Source organism: Gymnoscopelus braueri (assembly GCF_963280865.1).
Source record: "Gymnoscopelus braueri genome assembly, chromosome: 16".
In the NCBI taxonomy this organism is placed as follows: domain Eukaryota; kingdom Metazoa; phylum Chordata; class Actinopteri; order Myctophiformes; family Myctophidae; genus Gymnoscopelus; species Gymnoscopelus braueri.
The window spans coordinates 52,289,542-52,315,736 of NC_137616.1; the positions used below are offsets into that span (position 1 = coordinate 52,289,542).

The 26,195-nt window shown below is 40.8% G+C and overlaps 2 protein-coding genes across 2 annotated transcripts in view; one reads left to right on the forward strand and one right to left on the reverse strand.

The window, feature by feature from the left end:
* The window catches only part of LOC308102580 (E3 ubiquitin-protein ligase TRIM35-like), a gene marked incomplete at its 5' end in the record, with an annotated part of 614,451 nt that overhangs the window by 27,962 nt on the left and 560,294 nt on the right, over positions 1-26,195 (reverse strand). The window lies entirely within an intron of this gene.
* Positions 6,717-15,878, forward strand: LOC308103894 (uncharacterized protein; the record flags this gene model as incomplete). The annotated part of the gene is made up of 9 exons (XM_080454103.1): positions 6,717-6,833; positions 7,310-7,645; positions 8,922-9,201; positions 11,161-11,286; positions 11,941-12,198; positions 13,149-13,240; positions 14,018-14,199; positions 14,399-14,568; positions 15,676-15,878. 9 exons carry the CDS (start codon positions 6,717-6,719, stop codon positions 15,876-15,878), a joined length of 1,764 nt encoding a protein of 587 aa, XP_080310229.1.

Here is a 26,195-nt window from a genome sequence, read left to right on the forward strand (position 1 = left end):
GACCTTCTGGTGTAGCAGAGTGTTTCCAGTGACTCAACACCCTGACTCTGTTTGACCAGAATGGAACAGAGCCTTCATTAGTATCATTGGTAACACCTGTGTGTGGGTGGGTGGGTGGGTGGGTGTGTGTGTGTGTGTGTGTGTGTGCGTGTGCGTGTGTGTGTTCATCCACCCGGCCACATCCACAGGGATTAGACTAATCACCCAAAGAAAAACCTAACGATACACATTAAAACAAACGAAGGTAAAAAATGTAACAAAAATAATAAACGCGTAGCGAGATAAACAAAGAATTCCACTGTGATCTAATGACTGTGAATACATTATAGATAGAGACCACTTTGTAAATCCTTTGTTCTTCATGTATAAAATGGTTCTGAAAGGTTTCATGACATAACATTTAAAAAAATATGTATGTTTGCTCTTTTTGGGGTTTTCTGACCTCAATTACATACAGATACATTAACCCCTCTAGCCCTATTTTATACCTAGGGTATTTGAAAATAGCAGATCTACAAGCTCACAGTTGTGAGCTTGTAGATCGGCTATTTTCAAAGATTTTAGTACTTTTACTTTTGGTACTTTAAGTATATTTTGATGATAATACTTTTGTACTTTTACTCAAGTAACATTTTTGAACACAGGCCTTTTACTTGTAACAGAGTATGTTTATATTGTGGTATTGCTACTTTTACTTAAAGTAAAATATCTGAGTAGCCTACTTCTTCCACCACTGGTTAAAACCTTTTAATACACATTAGAAGGAAGGATCATAATAAAGACTTTTAATGTTTTGTAAAGCATTACATTACATTACATTACATTACATTACATTACATGTCATGAAACTTTTAAACTTAAAAACGTAGTTTTTCACGTATAAGGTCGGTGGTTCTTAAACTTAAAAAGCTGGACACCCAAAATAGAAATGTCATGTCTCCCATTGGAAATAGCAGATCTACAAGCTCACAACGCATGGCGATGCGCCGCTTTTTAAGCTAGCGGATCGGCTATTTTCACTATACTTCCCAATTGTCCCAGCAGGACCCCTGCAGGGGTCCTTGAGGTGGTTCCAGGGGGTCCACATAGCTAAATGAGTTGATAGAGCATCAAAGATCAGTTCAACCCCTTAAAACTTAGTAAACATCTGCTATTAAAAAATACAAAATCATCTTGTATGGGGGTCCCTGGGGTCCCTGGGGTCCCTGGGGTCCCTGGCACAAAATGTTTTCAGTTACATAAAAAATGTGGGGGTCCTTGACATGAAAAGGTTTGAGAACCACTGGTCCAGAGGGAACAACAATACTCATATAAATAATAAACTGTGGACTGTCTTTTATTTACATGAGCACAAACCTGCTTTACTGTCTTTTAACTCTGTTTACTGTTATTTAACCCTGTTTACTGTTATTTAACCCTGTTTACTGTTATTTAACCCTGTTTACTGTTATTTAACCCTGTTTACTGTTATTTTTTACCCTTTTCAGAATCTTTTTAACCCTTTCAGTGTTATTTTCCTTGGCGACAGCCTTAAGCCTCCCAGACATGTATTATTACAAGTAATTATTATTATTATTATTAGTAGTAGTATTATTATTATTATTATTATTACTACTACTTGTATTATTGTGCCATTTGAATCCAGAAATGTTTGTAAATTCAGTTTGAGATTAAAATACAAACGTGTTGAAGTAACTCCACAGACTGTCCTGAGTCCTTTACCACCAGTGGTGGGAAAAGTACTCACATTTTTTACTGAGAAATACTCCATTACAAGTAAAAGTCCAGAATTTAAAATGTACTTGAGTAAAAAGTACAAAAGTATTGGCATACAAAGTAAAAGTACTCATTATGCAGAATGTCCCATTTCACAAGTTTTCAACTGTATAAACATATTTTGAAAATAGCAGATGCGACCATTGTGAGCTTGTAGATCAGCAATTTTCAAAAGGCAAAAATGTATATAGGGCTGAAGTGGCTATAGTGGTTAGTGTATGTTTTGTAATAATAATCAACATCTACAAAGTAACTCAAGTTTTCAAATAATTGTAGTGGAGTAAAAGTACAATATTTGCCTGAGATGTTGTGGAGTAGAAGTAAAAGTATTGAAAATTGGAAATACTCCAGTAAAGTAAAAATACCTCAAAATTGTTCTTAAGTACAATACTTGAGTAAAGTAAATGTACTTACATGTAGTTACTTTACACCACTGTTTACCACAAACATCATTTGTCTTAAAACATTACAGTTAGAATTACAGCTCATTTCTTTGTTTCATCACTTCTAATTCCACCTCTCTCTCTCTCTCTCTCTCTCTCTCTCTCTCTCTCTCTCTCTCTCTCTCTCTCTCTCTCTCTCTCTCTCCTGATTGGATAAAAGTGGCATCCCGACCTGAACGTGCCTTTTGTGTTTTCTAAAGAACTGCACAGCTCTTATGCCACAGACATGGTGTAAGTGTGCCATCTAGTGGATGAATGTTTCCACTGCACCTTTAATGTATTCATTGTAACCAGTTCATTGTGTTACATTGTAACCAGTTCGTTGTGTTACATTGTAACCAGTTTGTTGTGTTACATTGTAACCAGTTTGTTGTGTTACATTGTAATCAGTTTGTTGTGTTACATTGTAATCAGTTCGTTGTGTTACATTGTAACCAGTTCATTGTGTTACATTCAGAGGCGTCAATTGGGTATGGCAGGCTATGGCAGCTGCCATACCCTGGCTCCATAAAAAAAAAAATATATATATATATATATATATATATATATATATATATATATATATATATATTATAATCTTTTTTTTTTTTAATAAAAAATAAATCCATGAATGTCTCTGTCTATCTGCGTTGATTATTCTGTTATTAAATTTCAGTAAAATAACTACCAATGCAAAATGATTGCTTTCACAGGGTATTTCATTCTTCACAACTGCTTGTATCTCCCCTATTCTCCCCTATCTTGTCAAATGGTATATTCCCAGGCCCAGCCTGGGAATCCCAGGTTCAACACAGGTGCAATGCATTATTGTTAATTAGCAAGCAGCAGAGGCGTGTTTTTTCAATAGCAGACAGGCTGTTTTATTTACTTGTGAACAGTGAGTTAAAATGAAAAGGAAGCAGACCTCTCTGCATGCATTTTTTGGTAAAAAGACTGACACAGCAACCCCCGTAGCAGACAAGCCGTGCGGCCGAAAAAGGGCCCCCCCAAAAAGGGGCCCCCAAAAAAAAATTTGGCCGCGCGCCCCAGATAGTTAACCCTGCCATACCCTAGCTTTTACTGAACTGACGCCACTGGTTACATTGTAACCAGTTCATTGTGTTACATTGTAACCAGTTCATTGTGTTACATTGTAACCAGTTCGTTGTGTTACATTGTAACCAGTTCGTTGTGTTACATTGTAACCAGTTCATTGTGTTACATTGTAACCAGTTCATTGTGTTACATTGTAACCAAATGGACCCTTACGGGTCCAATTGGTTCCATTTGTACACTATGGAGTTATGGGGGTCCTTGCAAATAAAACATTTGAGAACCACTAGTAGGACTCCTAATGTGTCATTTACTGTGTAAAGTCATACGTACATATTTTGAAGAAAACCTGGAGACTTGACATTCAGTAATTGGGTCTTATGATCAAAATAACAACATTATAATGGTTTGTAAATTTTAAAAAATTGCCACGGACAAGACCAAGTCTTTGCCACGGACACATTTGTCCGTGTACGGACATATTGATGACCCCTGATCAAGATCAATGTTTGTTTGTTCATTTAAGGTTCATATAAATCCAAAATCTGTCCCATGTCTCTTTCATTATTCCTTCTCCATTCACTCTACCCAACATATATTCATAATGATGTAATCTTAATCATTTCCTCGTTCCACTCTTTAAAGATGGGGTGCCATGATATTTTTCAACCCTAAAACCTGATCATAAGGTATTATTATTATGTAAGGATCTTTTTCAAAAAACAAAAAAGTGTATAGTAAGTGTTAAAATGTTGTTTTTATGTGGACACGCCTCCAGTTCATTAAGTATACCTGGTTCTCACCTTAGCACCTCCTCCACCACCTTAGCACCACCCACCTGTCCTAGTCCCTCCTCCTCCTCATGCCCACACCTGTTGTGTTATGATAATGAGGGGGAGGGTATGGCTTTGTGATGTCACTAAAGCGCTGTTTCTCTATTGGCACATTTGACCCTCAAGGTTTCAGCCTCCAGGAAGAAACTCCAAATAGTCAGAGAAGACATAAAACACCATAAAACACCACCGGGGGGCTTAATGAAGTTCTATCAACCTCATAGACACATGAAAAACTGAAAAAGTGCAAAAACATGGCACCAGCTCTTTAAGCCCAGGTGTTCTAGGGGCCTTCCAATTACGCAGCAGGATTCTGCCAGCTGTAACAAGTCCAATTTTTACAATGTTGAATTTGTTGTTAGTTATACCAGGGGCCGCTGCCTTGTCACCTAATAGACAGAGTTGTGGTTGTAGTGAATCCCACCCATTTCTCCATAAATTCAAGAACTTTACACCAGAACAGATAAACCATGCGACATTCCCAGATCATATGCATATACTGTATGTGCCAACTTCTTCTTTACATTTCCAACATGTATAGTTATCCGCTATTCCCATTTTAAGTAATCTAGTCGGTGTGAAATCATTTCTATGAATTATTTTATACTGAATACATTTCCCTCTGGCTTCTCTGATCCCACTTCCTACATTTGCTATAATTCTCTTCCAATGATCATCTTCAATATCAATACCCAAATCCATCTGCCAAATCAGTTTGAGACCGTTACACGTATCACCCAGCAGTTGTTTTGACGAGCTTCAAGTGGTAATTCAGAATGTAGTTGTACATTGCACAGAACCAGTGCACGTCATTCCGTGCATAGTCGCCTAGAAAACCCGAAAATCCGTGCATATGTACGGCGAGTCCCACGGTGGGAACCCAGTTGGAACCAGTTGGAACCCGGAAAAACCCGGAAGCAGAGCAGTCGCCACAACAAAATGTACGATTCTGTCCCTATCGGTACATAACTCAAATGGCGCTGAGTAGGCTCAACTCAAGGGAACGTCACAACGTTCGGGACGGCAATTCGTTCGCTTTAGCTCACTCGGTCGTCCCTCACGTGGCTCCAGTTCCCTTGAGACTGTGCGCCTCCGAAATGGTTTAGTCACAATGGGGGAGATGCGAGGCGGCTATGCACAGATTTTCGGGTTTTCCAGTTGTCTATGTGGAATGACACTCTGTGCAATGTATACTAAGTCGTGTGAGATCGGGTTGGGTCATTCTAAATATCTAACTAGTGAATTTTCACCAGGATCAAATGTACTACCGAGACAGTGTCTCATTTGTAAATATTTCCAGAATGTACCATCATTTCCAAGGTCATATTTCTCTTATAAAATCCCCCGTTCTCAAATAAATCACCAATAATATTAACCCCCATGCTGTCTGCCATTTTTTCCAACATATCTTTGTCTTCCCAATAAATATGTTAGGATTTTTCCAAAGTGAAGAGTATAAAGGTTTATAATGTGGATAATAATAGAGTATAGTTGTTTATAATGTGGCACAATTGGCCCCGTGTTCGGGGGGAGGGAAGCCGGGCGGGGGGGGGGGAGGAGGGGGATATTGGTCGTTGCATGTTTTCCTACGGGCTGGGGGCGGAGCCTGTCAACAGGGAGTGTTGGGCGGGAGGAGTAGGACGAAGAAGGCTCTACGAGTCTACGTCCTCCTGGTGGGGGCTCCTCACTGGCAGGTGAGTCAGTAGAATACAACAGCAGTGACAACACAGACATGTCTGTGAGGAGGAATTAATTGACACAATGACCAAATTTCAATATTTTATGCTTCTACTCTACATTTTAGAGGCAAATATTGTACTATTTACTCCACTACTAATCATTTCAAAACTTGACTTAGTTACTTGGTAGATTTTGATTATTATTTAAGATATACATTAACTGCTTAAGCTCTATTTTATATTTTGTCTATTCCAACATAATAGAACACAATTTTCACAATCTACAAGTTATCAGCTTGTAGATCGGCTATTTTCGAAAGATTTGGACATAAATCCAAGAACTACTGCAACCACTGCTTCAACATGGGACTCCCCCATATCCAGCTCTAGAATGGTTCAGTCCACTGCTCCCCCAAATCCAGCTCTAGAATGGTTCAGCCCACTGCTCCCCCAAATCCAGCTCTAGAATGGTTCAGTCCACTGCTCCCCCAAATCCAGCTCTAGAATGGTTCAGCCCACTGCTCCCCCAAATCCAGCTCTAGAATGGTTCAGCCCACTTCTCCCCCATCTCCAGCTCTAGAATGGTTCAGTCCACTGCTCCCCCATCTCCAGCTCTAGAATGGTTCAGTCCACTGCTCCCCCATACCCAGCTCTAGAATGGTTCAGCCCACTGCTCCCCCATCTCCAGCTCTAGAATGGTTCAGTCCACAGCCTAAAAACTGACATATGAAATAGCCGATCTACAAGATATAGATCGGCTATTTCTCGAGATATTTAGATTAATTCTCCCCCCCCCCCCTTGCTTCTACCTGAGACTCCCTCATATCCAGCTTGCATATCCGGCAAGTAGGAGGGGCTCAGGTACGACTCATTAGTTTAGTTACGGAACAGAAAGACTCCCCTGTATCCAGCTGGATAATGGTTCAGTCCACAGCTTTATAAAGGGCAGGTAGATGGCTCAGGTGCAGCTCATTAGTGTGATTATGGAACATGGAGATGCTGTTTGGGAGCAAGAGCTGCAGCAGAACTTCTCCTCTCTGAACTTCTCCTCTACACAGGAGGTCCTCAAGGTAAGGCTGTCACTGTCAGGACATTTTATAATATAAATATTATATATAATATTGTATATAATATATATTAAAATATTTTTATGTATAGTTTAGGCCGGTGCTAGGTTCTTGGTTTACCTTTGCTTCTAGTTTATTGAGACACTACACTGTCTCTCTGTATTCTATGTATGAGTGTTTAAAGTCACTCTGGATAAGAGCGATTGTACTTTGGTTAATTACGATTAACAATTTTATTGTGTGTTCCGCATTGAACATGGTGGGTAAATATATATATTTCTGTGGCTAAAATAAATTAGTGACATTTAATTACTTTTATAGAAGCTAGAAAATAGTTGGATCTACAAGCTTGTAGATTGGCTATTTTTGCTACTTTAAAAAAAAAAATCTGAACACATGGAAATGATTTAATTATGCTAAATAATTGCTACTATCTCAAATGTGACTGGGTGATTTATGTAATGTGACTGTCCTACCAGGACCAGCAGGAGAACTTCCAGAAGTACCTCAGTGATAAGGGTCTCCAGAAGGACAGAGGTCTCCAGAAGGACAGAGGTCTCCAGAAGGACAGAGGTCTGCTGGACCTCAGTGACGCGGTTCTCCTGAACGACAGAGGTCTCCAGAAGGACCGAGGTCTTCTGGACCTCAGTGATGAGGTTCTCCAGAAGGACAGAGGTCTGCTGGACCTCAGTGATGAGGTTCTGCTGCTCATCATGACCAGACTGGACCCCACAGCGCTGCTCAGACTGGGTTCCACGTGCAGAACCATGTTCAGGGTGTGTTCCTGTAACTCGCTGTGGACCAAACACTTCCAGGTAATGATAATAAAACATTATAGAGCACTGAAGTCTGACATCACGGCCACTAGAGGGCGCTATGTGCCTGCGTCACTGCGTTATCGTTTGTGTTGGAAATCCCATAGGCAAATGGCAACATAATTTTTTTTTTGGTATTCAAAGATTTTCAAAAAATGTCGGATCTACAAGCTCGTAGCACGCCACCGAGTGCCGCACTATGAGCTTGTAGATCTGATATTTTTTGGGGGAAAAAACAAATCTATGAGCTTGTATATCTGATATTTTTGAACAGCCCAAAGTATACAATAATGGTTATAGGGCATAGCAGTGGTGGCCATTTTCTGGTTCCACTCAAAAATAGTCAATGCATTTTCCTCATTGACATTTCCAAAAATATTTATATCAATTATTTTAAACCTAGAATCAAGCCATCCAGGGTCCTGGTGAACCATGACCATAAAACATTTGATTCTGTGAACATTTTTTTTAAATATTTAATTATATGATATACTATATTTAATAAATACCCTTTGTTTTGCCGTTTCAAACAAACTGTTCACCAGGACCCTGGATGGCTTGATTCTAGGGTTTAAATAGTTAATATAAATATTTTTGGAAATCTCTATGGGAAAAATGCATTGGCTTTTTTGGAGTGGAACTATAAAATGGCTGCCACTGCTATGCCCTATAGCTACAAATCTAAAATGACACATCTATCATGCGTTCCCGGGTTGAATGGGTTAATGTTTTGAAAAACTGAAGCATAAAAAAGATAGTCGCAGTTTGTGGACAAAATGAACAGTTAATTTGTTTAAGTACTTTGCGGATATAAAATATTATAAAACGTAAATTAAGTATTGGTAACAAAATGTACTTAAAATGCCAAAAGTAAAAGTACTAAAATGTTTGAAAATAGCCGATCTACAAGCTCACAACGCGTTGCGTTGTGAGCTTGTAGATCGGCTATTTTCAAATAGGAGCTTGTAGATCGGCTATTTTCAAATAGGAGCTTGTAGATCTGCTATTTTCAAATAGCCTATGTATAAATTAGGGCTAAAGGGGTTTATGTATGTTTTTATAATGTAATCAATTATATCTGAAAAGTAACTAAAGTTTTCAAATAAATGTAGTGGAGTAAAAGTACAATATTTGCCTCTGAGATGTAGTGGAGTAGAAGTAAAAGTATTGGAAATACTCCAGTAAAGTAAAAAAAATATATATATAAAAAAATTCAAAATTGTACTTGAGTACATGTACTTAGTTACTTTACAGCGCTTTGTTTTGTCCCTCGCAGGCTTCCTTCGTGGTGTCCTTCCCGGCCCACAGCTGCAGGGTCTCGGCTAAGGTGGCGTTCCGCTGGCTGTTCATGTGGAAGACCCTGTTCAGGAACCTGCACTGTAACAGGACGCTGCAGGAGAGGCTGTTCTCAGAGGTTCCCCTCCTCCCCCAGCGCTACTGGACCCAGTGGCTGGTCCTGGAGGAGACGGTCCCTCTGCCCCGCGTCAGGATGAGCGCCCCCGAGGTCCAGAGCCTGTGGGGGGTCAGCGAGAAGACGCTGCAAGACCAGGCCCAAGGTACCGTGTGTGTGTGTGTGTGTGTGTGTTTTATGCAAATTAATCCAATAACCCATTAAGACCAGGAAAGCGTCATTTTAAGATATCTTTGGGCTATTCAAAATGTGTGCAAATCTTTGTATATGGAGATAGATATGCATGTTTTTTTTAATCGAACACTTTTTTTAATCGAACACTTTTTTTAATCGAACACTTAACTCAAATCGTTGTATATGGAGATAGATATGCATGTTTTTGGGCGGTGAAACCGCCCCTATAAGTGAGGTTTGGAAAAATTTACAATTATCCTGCGCTGTGAAACCGCCCCTATAAGCGAGGTTTGGAAATTTGTACAATTATCCTGCACCGTGATTGGCCAATCACAATCTATTCAGGACTGTGATTGGCCAGTGTCACATGACACATGTGCATAGCCCTATATAAGAAACCATAAATTTGTTTTTTTCAAGTTATGGTTTCGTCCATCATAAAGAGTGTTTCAATAAATGTATTTATCTTTTGTACATGATTGGTTGACTCCATTCAGTATTGTGATTAGCTAGCAAGACACCGCCCACTTCACACAGGGTGTGATTTTTTTTTAATCAAACACTTAACTCAAATCTTTGCTTCTGGGGATTCTACAAATGTCTTATAAATGATGTTGCTTAAATCAGTGGTTCTGAAACTTTTTCACGTCAATGACCCCCACAATGATATGCATTTGGCCGTGGACCCCCATCTCAAAATATTTTGTTCCACTGGGACCCCCAGAAGCAAAGATTTGAGTTTCAAATGTTTGCTTTAAACAATATATATATTCAAAGATTTGCACAAAATACATTTTCCACGATTTTTCAAAAATAGCTGATATACAAGCTCATGGCGCAGCTATGATCTCGTAGATCTGCTATTTTGAAAAAAGTAGTGAAATGTGTGCATGTATGGCTATCTCTGCTATTTTGAAAATAAAAGTAGTGAACATTTTCTAGGCAGATCTACAAGCTCATAGCTGCGCCATGAGCTTGTATATCTGCTATTTTTGAATAGCCAAAGATCTAAAAATGACACCGTGGTCCCTGTATTAATGGGTTAACCTCTCTCATGTGCTCATCGCTAAAACTCTGCAGTTGTGTCCTTGACTTGAACACCTGGGGCCCAGGCAGGGCTGTGAAGTCAGTGGTTGTCAAACCTTTTGGGCTTTGGGGCACCTCTGTGAATTATGTTTTCATCCAGAGCGCCCCTGAATGACATGTTAACTTCTCAACACCCAGACAAATTAAATGCGTTCACATCTAAATCAAGCATCCCTATTCTGAGGGTGAACATTCACCAAAAATGGCAGATCTACAAGCTCACAACGTGTCGCATTGTGAGCCTGACACGGTCAAAAACTGTCCTTCCCCAATTGCACGCCTCACCCCCTCACCCTGCCAGGTATATAGATGGCATCCTCAACCCCTTTGGTGATTATTGAATGATTATGTCTACTTTTGTTTCACAAGTTAATGTATTGTGTCTGATGTTAAAGGGATAGTTCACCCCATGGAGACTTTAATTCATGGGTATTATTTGACTTTTGTCTCATTCCTATAAGTCAATAATTTGATGACCAGCAGACCGGTAGGCAGCGGTTCCGGTAGGAGACACAAAGGAGACTCTTTGTGTCTCCTACCGGAACCGCTGCTGGTCATCAAATTATTGTCTTAAGAATGAGACAAAAACTGAAAAAATATCCATGAATTCAAGTCTCCATGGGGTAACTCATGGATAGAAAAATGACATTTTGGGGGTGAACGCTCTTTAATTATTACTAGTGTTTTTTTTGTACTTTATTGGGTTTTAGACTTGTCTATTTTAGAAAAGCCTCCTGTGGACAGGTGTTAAACTAGCCCTCGTGCTACAGTATATACACTTGAAACGATGCATTTAGTTCGTCCAATGTGATTGTGACGTCCATGTCAAATAAACACAACACAGGTACAGGTACAGATGACAGTGAGGTGTGGGTGTTGGTGTGGAAGGACCTCTATGCTCTGGCTGTCAAACAGCACGGGGACGCCAGCACCTTCTTCCAGTACGTTCTCAACCAGCAAGAAAACAATGGTGAGACACACACTATGTCGCTCTCTGGCCTAAAGGTTTCATTCGTTTTATTTCAAAACATTTTTTTTAGATAAATGTTGTACTTTTACTGCACTAGATAGATAGATATAGACTTTATTAATCCCGAAGGAAATTTTCTTTGCTCAACGGCTCCAGTGCAATACATTCATACAGAGGTCAATAAAAAGAAGCATGGTAAACATTTAATAAACATTACACCAATGGGAATGAATGAAATGAAATAATAAAAAACTATCGGTTATAAGCAGTTAAAAGACCTAGGTAAAAGCAGTTAAAAAAGCACAGCTAAAACAAATGAATATGGGTCAGCTGGTCAACCCCCTCCCCCTCCCTCCTCTCTCCCCCAGTGCATCATTATGCAGCCTAATGGCCCTTGGGATAAAAGAGTTCCTGAATCTGTTCGTGCTACACTGCAGTGATCGGAGCCTATTGAGATTTTTCTATGAAGGAAAATCTCTTGAAATGTTGTCAATTTCAGTTCAGCAAACATTTGCTTTGTAATTTTGTACTTTAGAATACTGACTATTTATTTGATTGAGTACATACTCTGTTACAGACCTGTCTAAATGTAAACTTCTATGAAGTGGCTGTTTTGAGACTGTTTTGTAATGTAACGTTTAATTTCCTTTCCAGACCACAGTGAACTGGAGGTGATGTACTTCCAGTACACGCAGTGTCGCTACCAGTGGTTCTTCTCCTATTGGCTGTTCAGCCAGGCTCCGCCCTTCAACCGCCAGCTGCGCGGCATCTTCCTCCAATGGCGGAAGCACAACAGCTGGCGGGTGGCCAACTGGGGCGGGACCCTGTGTGATGTCAGATACCTGGCCTCGCTCCATCCAATCACGGCCGACTACTGGAGAGGCAAGCTGGCTCTGGGAGATGAAGCCGTGGGTGAGTGGAAATGATAATAAATATTAATATTACACCCAGAAACCAGTGATTCTCAACCTATATCATTCCGTTTGATATCATGTTTGTCTCTGTGACCACAATCTACATTGTAAAATACTTAAAGTGTTTATTTAAACCATTAAAACTAGGAAAGCATCTGTCATTTTAGATTTTAGCCATATTTTATACTTTGGCTATTCAAAAATGGCAGCTCTACAAGCTCATAGCGTGGCACTCGGTGCCACGCTATGAGCTTGTAGAGCTGCTATTTTTGAAAAATGTGTGAATTTTTATTTATGCAAACATTTTTAACTAAAATCTTTGCTTCATGGAGGTCCCTGGAACAAAATATTTTGAGATGGGCGTTGGCGGCCAAATGCATATAATTTTGGGGGTCCTTGACATGAAAAAGTGTGAGAACCACTGATAACATACGTTATTTCAGGGATTTAGAAGACATTTGTAGAATCAGCCTCAGGTCTTAATGAGTTCAAGGGTCATTTCACTTTCCAACATGCGTTTGTTTCACCTCACAGTTTTTAAGTTGCTTCATTCAGTAGCTAGATATTTGACATTAATTTTATCAGACACGCCCCCTTCCTATACAAACCCTTGTAACTTCAATGTCTATTTTCATTGTAAACACCCGTCCTTGGTTCTGGTGACACAGCACTATTATCTATTGATAAATGTGTGTAATCTCTGTGTTCATGTCAAGAATCACCGTTTACTTATTTATATCCATAATTGTTTCCCTTAAAAAAACCTGCCCTAGCCACACGTTTCACACAGATTTAATTTCTTTGCTAAATAGTTACTGTATTGATTTTAAATCATGTATCGCCATGAATGAACCAATATCGTCAACCATGTATGGTGATGCGTATCGTATATCGCTGTTGATTCGTTACACCCCTAGTCCTTACCCTTCTCTCTCTCTCTCTCTCTAGGTATCCAGGTGGTAGAGAACTATTTCTCCATGTGTAAGTCTCTCATGGCCTGGATCCTGGGTCGTGACTGGGGCCGGCTCAAACGCAGAAAGGTAACTAACGTACATCTGATGATCTGTTTTCTTCATCTCTGCAACACCACAGAAAGCCATGATGTTCAAAGCCATGCCCCCCCCCCCATGTAGTTGTTCAAAGCCATGTTTTTACCACCTATATTTCCAGGTGTACTTGTAAAAAAAACATATTAATTATTACATAATCATTTGTTGCTCATCGCAATTAGTTTTGCATAATTCTCGTTTCCATGTCCAAACATGTTCATAATTTTTCCAAAAAATTGCAGATATACAAGCCAACAACGCATCACTTAGTGACGCGTTGTTAGCTTGTAGATCAGCCATTTCTGCAATTTGTCTTTAAAAGTGTAAAAATATTGAAATGTCCATAATTTCTTTGTCTCTCCCCCTCTCGTGAAATTTGAAGCCTGAAAGGCAAACGGAAATACATTGTATCCATGTGTTCCTCCAAGGTTTAATGCTAAAAACACAATTGAATCGTTAATCGCAATTATTTGCATGTATAGTTGTAAATATCGCATATATATATGTATCGGAAATTAGGAGTTGGATAACATCGGAATATCGGCAAAAAAATCAATCCCTATTTCAAGTGTATTCTCTCCTGTATCTCCAGGTGTTCTAGATCAAACCCATGTATTTTCTCTCCTGTATCTCCAGGTGTTCTAGTTCAAACCCATGTATTTTCTCTCCTGTATCTCCAGGTGTACTTGTTCAAACCCATGTATTTTCTCTCCTGTATCTCCAGGTGTTCTAGTTCAAACCCATGTATTTTCTCTCCTGTATCTCCAGGTGTACTTGGACACCCTGGACGGGGTCTACCAGGTTCTGCGTCAGGAGCTCCAGGACGGCCTGGTGGAACACTACAGGTTCTGGCAGGTGGCCAAGCTTCAGATGAGCCGGGTCTGTGCGCTGGAGGACCTGGCCCAGAACTATGTCAACTGGAGGCTCATCGACACTCTGCCCTATTACAAGTAAGATACTGATCACATGACTACCTGCCCTATTACAAGTAAGACTGTTGTCACATGACATGATACCTGCTACATAATAATGATGATGATGTTGTACCTGGTTCATCATAATAATAATGTTATTATTACAGGTTGTACCTGCTGTCAGGAAGTATAGTGTACCTAGTTCATAATAATTATGATAATGTTGTTGTTACAGGTTGTACCTGCTGTCAGGAAATCCAGTGTACCTGCTCCACCTCCAGAACTTCCTGCTGAGGAAGCGACAGCTTCACAACTGGATCAACATGGAGGTCAACAGCTGGGCCAGAAGCTTACTGCAGGACGACCTGTACACACATCTGGAATATGATGCCAAGATCAGCCAAGGTTGGTGCTCACTCTCTCTAAGGTTGGGCGATAAGAAAAACATATTGGCAACCAGCTATTGTACAACGTCTTTTTACACAGGAAGCGTGTTGTGCGCTTGTAGATCAGCTATTTCCACTAGTTTGGGTCCCGGCGAGACATAAAATTTCTCTTTTGGGTTCTCCAGTTAAAAAGATTAAGTCACTTGACTTCATGGATATTTTTTTAGTTTGTCGCATTCCTAAGCCAATAATTTGATCACCAGCGGTTCCGGTAGGAGACACAAAGGAGACTCTTTGTGTCTCCTACCGGAACCGCTGCCGGTCATCAAATTATTCCTCCACTCACTTTGCCAGCCTGGGCTGGCTCAGGGTGGAAGACAGGGTTAAACAACTAAAAATGGCACTGGTCTTCAAAATTGTAAATGCAGATTTGCCCGATATGCCCCCTATACCCGCATATCTGTATAAATACCTCGAAAAAGTTAGTGACACCCACAGCCACGAAACTAGAGGGAGCGTAAACAACAATCTGGTACCACCCACCCATAAAACAAACATGGGCAAATTCTCCTTCTATAGCACAGCCACCAAGGAATGGAATAGTCTAACCCCATCCCTCAAAAAATGCAGTTCGCTGGGCTCATTCAAAACAGCCCTAAAAACCCATCTTTCTGGAGGCCGAAAGAGGAGCTAGTACCTGTTTCCCTGTAGACAGACGCCCCCCCCCCCCTTTTTTTGTACATATATTTTTTAAATGCTTTTTTTTTACATAGTGGTATTTTTTCTGTATTATCTGTATTTTCATGTTGATTTTTGAACTGTTTGGTTGCTACTATATATGTCTATGAAATTAACTCAAGGACCTCAACGGAAACAAGTCCGCAAGGACTTTTTTGGCCGGACCTTTTAGACAAAAGCATTATAAATGTAACTGTTGTTTTACATTCTTTTGCCTAATAAAAATTTCAATCAATCAAAATTGTCTTAGGAATGAGACAAAAACTAAAACCTATCCATGGATTCAAGTCTCCATGGGGTGACTAATACATACAAAAAAAATGTGGGGGTGAACTATCCCTTTTTAATCTCATTGGTTGGTATTAATCTGTATCATTTTGCTCCACAGAAAGCCTCCATGGTCAGAGTGTGGGCGCTCAGCTCAACAGACTGATCTGGCTTTACCTGAACTCTGGACAGCTGCTGTACCTGGAGGCTGTGAAGGGCTTCGTGTTGCTCTGCGCCAAAGACAAACTGTCTGCTTACCGGATAGCTAACCACAGCCCCGTGTTCGCTGTGTGCGCGCCACAAGCTGCTCTACAAGGTAGCTAACCGTCCCGTGTGGATCCAGGATCACCGGGTGATCTCTGCCACTAATGGCCTTTTTTAGATACTTTTTAGAATGTTTGGGCGCTTGTCCAGGATTTTAAAAAAGGTGATCAAATAGTTTTTATTGCACGATGGCTGCAGTTTAGCAGCTTACACTGAACTACTCAGTGTTTTAACTCTTGAGACACAAATGTTACAAAAAGTTAAAATGGATCAATCGACAGCAGATTTTACTGTGTGATGTTTAAAACTAAAAGGAATAGGCCTGTTAATGTTGAGCTAAATATCCTTTTTAAACTGAAGGTTTTACATAAGAAAAACGCATGTTTTGGCGGATACCTTTTCATATTGCTTGTAAATATGAATTGGTTTGTGAAGCACTTTTTAATCCCAAATGTATTTTTTTATTTTTTTTTAGCCGTGCTGTGATTTTGCTCATATAGTTATATTAACACTTAAAGCATCTTTACACCTATATGTAAATATTGTGTATATTAGGTTTTTTTTAAACGACAAGCCACAGAAAATCAGTTTTTAGCTTAGACGAGGAATTTCACTGATTATTTGATGCTACCTGAACCATAATCACTGTCTGTACAATATTATACAATTTAAGACGCAATCCAAGTGATTTTTTTTTACAATTAAGTGTACATTCTATGAATGTTTAACTGTATCAATCACTGTAAACAAAGTTGAACCAGTTCTGTCCAGTGTTTTGGGTGGTTTATCAATAAACCAGTTCAGTGAAACCATTTTGTTTACATTTCTTTTAAATTGTCTCATGTAATCTCTCCTCCTACACACAGTTGGGCTGTAAACTATCCATGTTTTCTTGGTGGCGATTCTTATCCGATTACATATCAAATAATCCGTTTTCTTGGCTTTTTATATCCACAAATTGACAGATTTCTACATATCGAATCAACCCGGTTTTATACTTCACTAAAGTGAAAAAAAGGCAATCTACAATCTCACGCATTGCATATCTATTTTTGCAATGTTGTGCCTAAAAATGTGAGCGGTTCAGTTTGATTAGCTGTTGAGCCCCTAAACACAGTAAAATCCTGTTACAAATGTATTTATAAGATTGAGATTAAATTCTCGATGTAATCTTTCCTTAACCCTTTAAGACCGGGAACACATCTGTGTCACCACGTTAACCATTATTTCATACTTTGGGCTTTCAAAAATAGCAGATCTACAAGCTCATAATGCGGCGAGCTTGTAGATCTGCTATTTGAGAAAACGTGAGGATTTGTGCAAATCTTTCAATATATATATTTTCTAAAGCAAAATTGTAACTTAAATCTTTGCTTCCGTGGGGGGTCCCTGGAACAACATATTTTGAGATGCGTGGGGGGGAGGGGGTCCGTGGCCAAATGCATATCATTTTGGGGGTCCTTGACATGAAAAAGTTTGAGAACCACTGATTATAGCAACATACTTTTTTTTTTCAAAAATACTGTTAGAATTTAGAAGACATTTGTAGAATCCCCCAGAAGCAAAGATTTGAGTCAAAAATGTGACTATTTGCACAAACGTTCAAGATTTTTCAGAAAATGGCAGATGTACAAGCTCATAGCGTGGCACCGAGTGCCGTGCTATGAGCTTGTACATCTGCTATTTTTTTAATAACCCGAAGAATAAAATGATGATTAAAGTTGTTAAAATCTAAAATGACACAGATGCTCTCCTGGTCTTCATGGGTTAAATCGACGTAACTGCCATCGAGTATGTTCTACTTTCAGCCGTCCCAGCCTGGTTTAAACATGGGGTGAAATTAATTTACTGTATCGGCTTCATGCACCAAATATCACCATGTGCTTTCCTTGTTTTATGTTGAATATTATATTGTAACTTGTACTGGTAACATGCAGCCAATGTTTTAGTTTAGAACGGTAGAGGGCCGAGAGATGTACAGTGAGTGACGGTGAACGGCATAATATTGGACTCTGGTACAAGTTCCTTGTAAGACTGAGCAATGCTTGAACCTTTAATCAGTTTCATCAGTAATGCATTAACCCTTTTAAGGGCGCGCTCTCACCGCACTTTTATTTTACCTCTGGGGCAGAATCTGCCAATGCATTGTCAATGTAAATGCGTGGATTCACGCAAGAGCGGATTTTTCCGCTTGTCGCGCAGACCTTGCGTTTATCTGCTCTACGCGACTTGTCCATTGGAAGCATAAAACTGCTGGAGGCAGGAGCTGATTTTCTCCCTCTGTCCAATCGGGTGAGTCGAAGGCGGACCGTCCCAAGACTCAGGAAGCAACATGGTGCTCAAGGCAGCAGGCGGTGCGGGCTACGGGGACGGTCTTGAATGTGAGTGACAGGTGCGTCACAGCGTTTTTTTAGAATCCGCTGGCTGCAAAAAACTGTGGCCGCGCACAACCTGCGTTTAACAGCGGCCAGCCAACTTTTGGTGAGCGCGCCCTAAGACCTGAAGCCGATTCTACAAATGTCTTCTAAATCCCAACAGTATTCTGAAAAAAACGTATGTTTCTATATCAGTGGTGCTCAGAAGTTTTTCATGTCGAGGATCCCCAGAATGATATGTTTGGTTGCGGACCCCCATCTTGTTCCAGGGTCCCCCGGAAGCAAAGATTTGCTTGCCTGAAAGTTACAAATGTTCGATTTGAAAAATATATTTTCAAAGGTTTGCACAAGTTTTCACGATTTAAAAAAAATATATATCGGATCTGCAAGCTCGTGCCGCGCTATGAGCTTGTAGATCTGATATTTTTCAATAGCCAAAGTGTAAAATACTGCTTTTTAGTTCAAATCAAAAAGTGACACAGATGTGTTCCAGGTCTTAATGGGTAAGTAAGGTTTAAGTTCATCAGTAATGCATTAAGGTGCGATGCCAGAGTATGGTCCGGCCCACTGTTTCCCAATCAGTGGGCCGGGGGCCCATTTTTGGGTTGTGGAACAATTTTTATGGGTCACGAGTTTCACATGGAAGTCCAAGATGGTCACATATTTAGGCAGGTCACCAATTTCACTGTAACACCGCCATGCTGGAGGACGAATGACAAAGGAGGCAGAAATTTGAGTATTGGAATTTTGGCTTAAAGGGATGGTTCCCAAAAAAAAAATCTATCGATTAGTCGAAGTCACCTCATGGAGACTTGAATTCATGGATATTGTTTAGTGTTTGTCTCATTCCTAAGACAATAATTTGATGACCAGCGGACCGGTAGGCAGCGGTTCCGATAGGAGACACAAAGGAGACTCTTTGTGTCTCCTATCGGAACCGCTGCCGGTCATGAAATTATTGTCTTAGAAATGAGACGAACTAAAGAATATCCATGAATTCAAGTCTCCATGGAGTGACTAATCCATAGCAGAAAAGTCATCTCTTTAAGGCAGACGGAGGCACATTGAGGCAGTGGTGTAAAGTAACAAAGTACATTTACTAAAGTACTGTGCTTAAATAAAAATTTGCGGTACTTTTACTTTACTGGAGTATTTCCAATTGACAATAGTTTTACTTCTACTCCACATCTCAGAGGCAAATATTGTACTTTTACTTCAGTAAAATTATTTGAAAACTTGAGTTACTTTGCAGATATAAATTATTACATTATCAAACCTACATTAACCACTTTAGCCCTATTTTATACCTAGGCTATTTGAAAATAGCTGATCTGCTCACAACGTGTCGCGATGCTTGTAGATCTGCCATTTTCAAACATTTGTCCTTTTACTTTTGGTACTTTAAGTACATATTGATACCAATACTTTTGTACTATTACTCAAGTAAATGTTTAATTCCGAACTTGTAAAAGAGTACTTTTTACATTGCAGTATCAATACTTTTACTTAAGTAAAATATTTGAGTACTTTTTCCACCACTGCATTGAGGTATAATTCACATCAAAATGAGCTTGTTCCCCAAACTGGCCACTAGATGGCAGCGCTACATCAGGTAGTCTCCACAGCCAAAGAGTTATTAACCACTTAAACCCCATATGGGTTGACCAGAGTCCCTCAGGGCTCAATACTAGTGCCTTTTCTGTTGTGGGGGAAGCTTTCGCTGAAAATAGCAGATAGACAAGCTCACAACGCAACGCCACATGGGGCCCCCACCTTCACTTAATGCGGCCCGCAGGTTAATATCAGAATAGTGATATATTATTGATTTCAGCTGTTACAATTCCAAACATGCAAACATGACCCGCTTTAATTACTTCAGTCTATATTAGTAGCTTAATGACTAAAACTCTATTGTCTTTTTTTTATGTCCAATGTATTTGTATTTAAGTTAATAAAGTTAACGTCCACATTATTGGAGTTTTATGACAAAATGGGTGTGCAATTCTGCCCGTCCGTGTGTGCAGGCAAACCTTTATTTATTCTGGAAAAGACATTGAGGTCGCCCTCATCTGCAGTGTCAGAGAGAGAGAGAGCTCAGTACAATTCCATTTTCACATCAATGATGAAACAGAAACTTTCCCCTAACGTGATACCTCACATGTTTAAAAGCAGTTGCAGACATGTGTGGGTATACTAGGTCTGCAATCAAAGATATAAATTGACAGTATGTTATGGGAGAACAGAGCTTTAATTTAAGCTGTTGGTGCGTGCGCTCGCACGGACGCACGCACAGTTAATCTCTGGTACCATTGGACCGATCGGCGTGAAACTTTGCAGGCCATGCATGATCTCCCACACCCATTGTTCTTTTTGTTTTCTTCTATGACATCATGGTGGTGTGATAACTGTCCACTTCAAGTGTTGGCCTTTTAACTCTTGAACCGTAGGTGGTGGTTTCATTTATTTATTTATTATTATTATTATTAAAACGTTTATATTCTGGATTCCGTGACGTAACTCCTCATATAGGCCCAGCTTGCCATTTGTGACAGACTAGATTTTTTCCTCGTAACACACTTTTTGCTAATACTCAACAACCAAACAAATCGGTACACATTATTCTTGAGCGGTGTAACCACTCCTATAAGTGGGTTTGGGACCCATCCGTGGTGAAAGTTTTTCTTTCCGTCACGAAAATTTGTCTTTCGCTGTGACGCCATGCTGTGGAAAACACGCCCATAGGCTAAGCTCTGCAGGACGTGCTGTGATTGGCTAGCGAGACACATGATGAAATGAACTTCAAACTTCGCAGACGCGCTGTGATTGGCTAGCGAGACGCATGATGAAATTAATAATAATGTAAAAAATGTAAGCACGTCACTTCGCAAGACGTGCTGTGATTGGCTACCGAGATGCATGATGAAATTAATAACTCATAAATAGCACCGCTCACTCCACACTGGGTGTGATTTTTTAATAATAAATAATCCTCCTATAATTCCACAATTCTCTGTAGTGGTGTGGAGGTAGGTAGGTACTAGGTAGGTAGGTTAGGGTGGTAGGTAGGTAGGTAGGTACTAGGTAGGTAGGTTAGGGTGGTAGGTAGGTAGGTAGGTAGGTTAGGGTGGTAGGTAGGTAGGTTAGGGTGGTAGGTAGGTAGGTAGGTTAGGGTGGTAGGTAGGTAGGTAGGTTAGGGTGGTAGGTAGGTAGGTAGGTTAGGGTGGTAGGTAGGTAGGTAGGGTGGTGAGGCCAACATTGTTCTGCCCGGTTCTCCTCAGTGACTGGAGCAATTGATTTGAATTTGCACACAGCCATTGACCATTACCATGTGTGACACACACACACACACACACACACACACACACACACACACACACACACACACACACACAGCCATTGACCATTACCATGTGCACCTAGCAGCGAAGCCCGTTTTTCAATTTCCCCTAAACTGTCAGCTGTTTGTTCACGTTTTTATGTAAAAAAGAATGTCGCCATGGTTCCGGCAGCTATGGGATGAATGGCTCCCGGGTTGCCAGATCATGTGCGCATATCCCCCACCGGATGTGTCGACCGGGTATGGACTAGTAATAATAAATCAAACCGGGGACATGTGATTCTTCATAGTCCATTGTAATTGACTAGGACTGCCTTGTAAAGTTTATGGGGCGCTGGGTTAGGCAACGTGGCCTGGCGGAGACCTGCGCTTTTGTTGGGGTCGGTCGTGATCGATTCTTTCATAAGTACTAGTTCTTTGCCGTGAACGTGAACGAACACGCTCACTTCCTGAAACTGTTACGTTCACGCCCCTCCCCCCCACCCCCCGCACACAGGACGGGCGGGACTATTCCCCCCGCGAAAGACAGACCATCAGACAGACAGACAGACAGACAGACCATCAGACAGACAGACAGACAGCTGTGCGGTAGAGTTTTTCATGCGCTCCGCCGGGACCAGAAGCGCTACTGAACGTGAACGTGAACGAATCATCTGAACGAATCATTGCCGTGAACGAAATCGTTCGTTCACTGAAATTAACGTTTTTTTTCCCACCTATAGTTGTCATGGCGACCAGTTCCCACCTGATGTTGTGAGGGAGTTCAGACTGCTCCAGATCGTACTGAATAACTGCTAGCTTACATAACGTCTTCAAATGAGGCCTCAAGTCTAAGATGTACAGATCGTCAGGGGGTGTGTTATTTTCTCCTTTGTCTCTTCCAAGGAGGATGATACGATCTCCCATCATGCAACAGCACATGCTACGTATTGGACCCGGTCCTTTCCCCTTGGGCTCAACCCTCTTCCAGGAGAAGGTCTCTGGACTGAATCTCCACAGATCACAGAAGGCCCTGTGCCCGTTACCACCATATATGTACAGCTCTCCATCGTAGGCAAAGGATGCATGACACCGGCGTCTTTCTGGAAGAAGCTGTGTAGAAGGTGTGTTCAGCCAGCGGTTGGTCTCTGTGTCAAACACTCTGATGGCGTTGCAAATACAAACATCTTTGTCCCGATGATGGTGGCAGAGTGACCCGACGAACGGGGTGTTGGAGTTCCTCTGGTGTTAATTAAAGCCCAGACCATTGTGCCGGTGTCCAACTTGTACATGTCATTAGTGAATCTAGTCGGCTGGTTGTGTCCTCCATATATATACATGACCTTCTCCAACACACAGGCTGAGTGGTTCCTCCTCGCCGCTGGAACCGTCCCGGAAATCTTGGGTTTGAACCATCTGTGGGCGTCGACATCAAATGCATGAAGCACATTGTAGCACTCCTCTCTCCAGTATCCTCCCCAGATGTAGACTGTATCTTCTACCAGCACAGCTGTTTGTCCCTCAACGCATGGAGGGAACCTTAAGGTGACGTTCTCCTCTTCCAGGCGCCACTGGGGTCAACTTCCTCCAGCATAAAGACACTGTGTTGAAGACGTGAACATCACTGTCTCCTCCAAAGCAGTACAGCTTGTCCTCCACCACCACAGCAGAGATGAAGCGTGTCTGTGGCGCTTCTTTCAGACGTATGGTCCAGTGAATCATTTCATACAGCAAATGCCCCCTGAATCAGAGTTCACCGCTAACGTTCTGCTGGAGTTACTAGAAAGCTAGTTGCTCGGTTGTTAAAAGCAGCTAAATTGACATTTTGTGTTCGGCATTTCATTTAAAAAGAAAATGACATGGATGTGATGATGTCATCTGTGATGTCATTGCATGATGATGTTGTTTTGTAGAATAGCAAATGACGTTTGACATGGAGCCGCGTTTCGAGCTCGTGAAAAATAATCATTACAATGCATTGTCTCCAATCTGCACCCCTCCCACCCCCAACCCCCCTTTATGATTTTAGTTAGTTAGTAGTTAGTTTTGGTTAGTTTTGAAACAAAATACAGTTTCAGCTAGTTTCCTTTTTTCTTTTTTTTAAGCCTATACTCACTCGCAGGTTTTCATTATAAATGGCGGACTGTAGTTTTGTATCTTCATGTCTACCGTTGGACTGATCAGTGTGAAACTGTGCAGACTACGGAGGAACCCACACACCCATTCTGCTTTTTATTTTATTTTTATTAGCCACAAGGTGGTGTGATAACTGCCATCTTCAAGTGTTGGCCTTTAACTCTTGAAATGTAGGCTTTGAAGAACCGTATATTTGTATTTTGTCAGTAAACTCAAATAATGATTTTTGATGTAGTGGAGTAGAAGTAAAAGTAAAAGTAACTCTGAGGACCCCCTAGGGGCCCCGGACGGACCCCCTGCTGTGTAGAGACCCCAGGTTTAAAGTGGTTGATTTGAGGGAAGGGTGGAAGGAAGGAAGGAAAGAAGCAAGGAAGGGAATGAGACAAGGAAGTGTCCTATAGTCCTCTGTGAATGAAGTGATCACATTACACACACACACACACACACACACACACACACACGCACACGCACACATCTACATGCACACAAACACAAACACAAACACACACACACACACACACACACACACACACACACGCACAACACACACACACACACACACACACACACACACACACACACACACCTACACACACACACCACACACACACACACGCACGCACACGCACACATCTAAACACACACACACACACACACACACACACACACACACACACACACCTACACACACACCTACACACACACACACGCACACGCACACATCTACACGCTCACTAACACACACACACACACACACGCACGCGCACACACACACACACACACACACACACACACACACACACACACACACACACACACACACACTACACACACCTACACACACACACACACACACACACACACACACACACACACACACACTACAGCCTTATTGATCCGGCCAAGATGGGCTGAAACATAATCCTTTGTTCTAGCTCATGAAGGTTCACATACGGTGTGTGTGTGTGTGTGTGGTGTGTGTGTGTGCGTGTGCGTGTGTGTAACAGGAGCTGTTAATGGCCTCTAAGCGGTCCAGATATCAGGCAGGATGTTGGTCAATAATAGAACAGTATTGATGAGTTCCTCTTCATGACTTCACTCTGAAACAGGCTCTTCTTTCACTTTCTCATCCTTTGCTCCTCACACACAAATATAACACACCCACAGAAATAACACAATAACACACAGATAAACACAATAACACACAAATATAACACACAGCCCGTTCATTTTGAGGTATTTTTTACTTTACTTTCCAATTTTCAGTAGCTTTACTTCTACTCCACTACATCTCAGAGGCAAATATTGTACTTTTACTTTACTACAATTATTTGAAAACTTTAGTTACTAGTTACTTTGTGGATTTTGATTATTATAACAAAACATATATTAACCACTTCAGCCCTATATACATTTCAGCCATTTGAAAATAGCCGATCTACAAGCTCACAATGCGTCACATTGTGAGCTTGTAGATCTGCTATTTTCAAAAGATTTTTTATACATTTGAAAACTTGAAATGGGACATTCTGCACAATGAGTACTTTCTGATGCCAATACTTTTGTACTTTTACTCAAGTAAATCTTGATTACCAGACTTTTACTTGTAACAGAGTATTTCTATATTACTGTATTGATACTTTTACTTAAGTAAAACATTTGAGTATTTTTTCCATCACTGGTGTTTTAATGAGTGAACATTCATTAGAAGGACAATATCAGTCACCAGAAGCAGAGACGTGTGTTTTAATGAGTGAACATTCATTAGAAGGACAATATCAGTCACTAGAAGCAGAGACGTGTGTTTTAATGAGTCTAACGTTCATTAGAAGGACAATATCAGTCACTAGAAGCAGAGACGTGTGTTTTAATGAGTCTAACGTTCATTAGGAAGGGACAATATCAGTCACTAGAAGCAGAGACGTGTGTTTTACTGAGTCTAACATTCATTAGAAGGACAATATCAGTCACTAGAAGCAGAGACGTGTGTTTTAATGAGTCTAACATTCATTAGAAGGACAATATCAGTCACTAGAAGCAGAGACGTGTGTTTTACTGAGTCTAACATTCATTAGAAGGACAATATCAGTCACTAGAAGCAGACGTGTGTGTTTTAATGAGTCTAACATTCATTAGAAGGACAATATCAGTCACTAGAAGCAGAGACGTGTGTTTTAATGAGTCTAACATTCATTAGAAGGACAATATCAGTCACTAGAAGCAGAGACGTGTGTTTTAATGAGTCTAACATTCATTAGAAGACAATATCAGTCACCAGAAGCAGAGACGTGTGTTTCAAAGATTTTCACAACATTTCTTGGCTTCCCCAATGACCCGTAGCCACGGATGGACACACTGGCCTACTGCAGCGTGTGTGTGTGTGTCTGCATGCATTCGTGCGTGTGTGCATGTGTGCATCCGCGAGCGTGTGCATGCATGCATTCGTGCATGTGTGTGTGTGTGTGTGTGTGTGTGTGTGTGTGTGTGTGTGGGTGTGTTGTGTATGCATTTGTTTGTGTGTGTGCTCATGCATGTGTGTTGTGTGTGTGC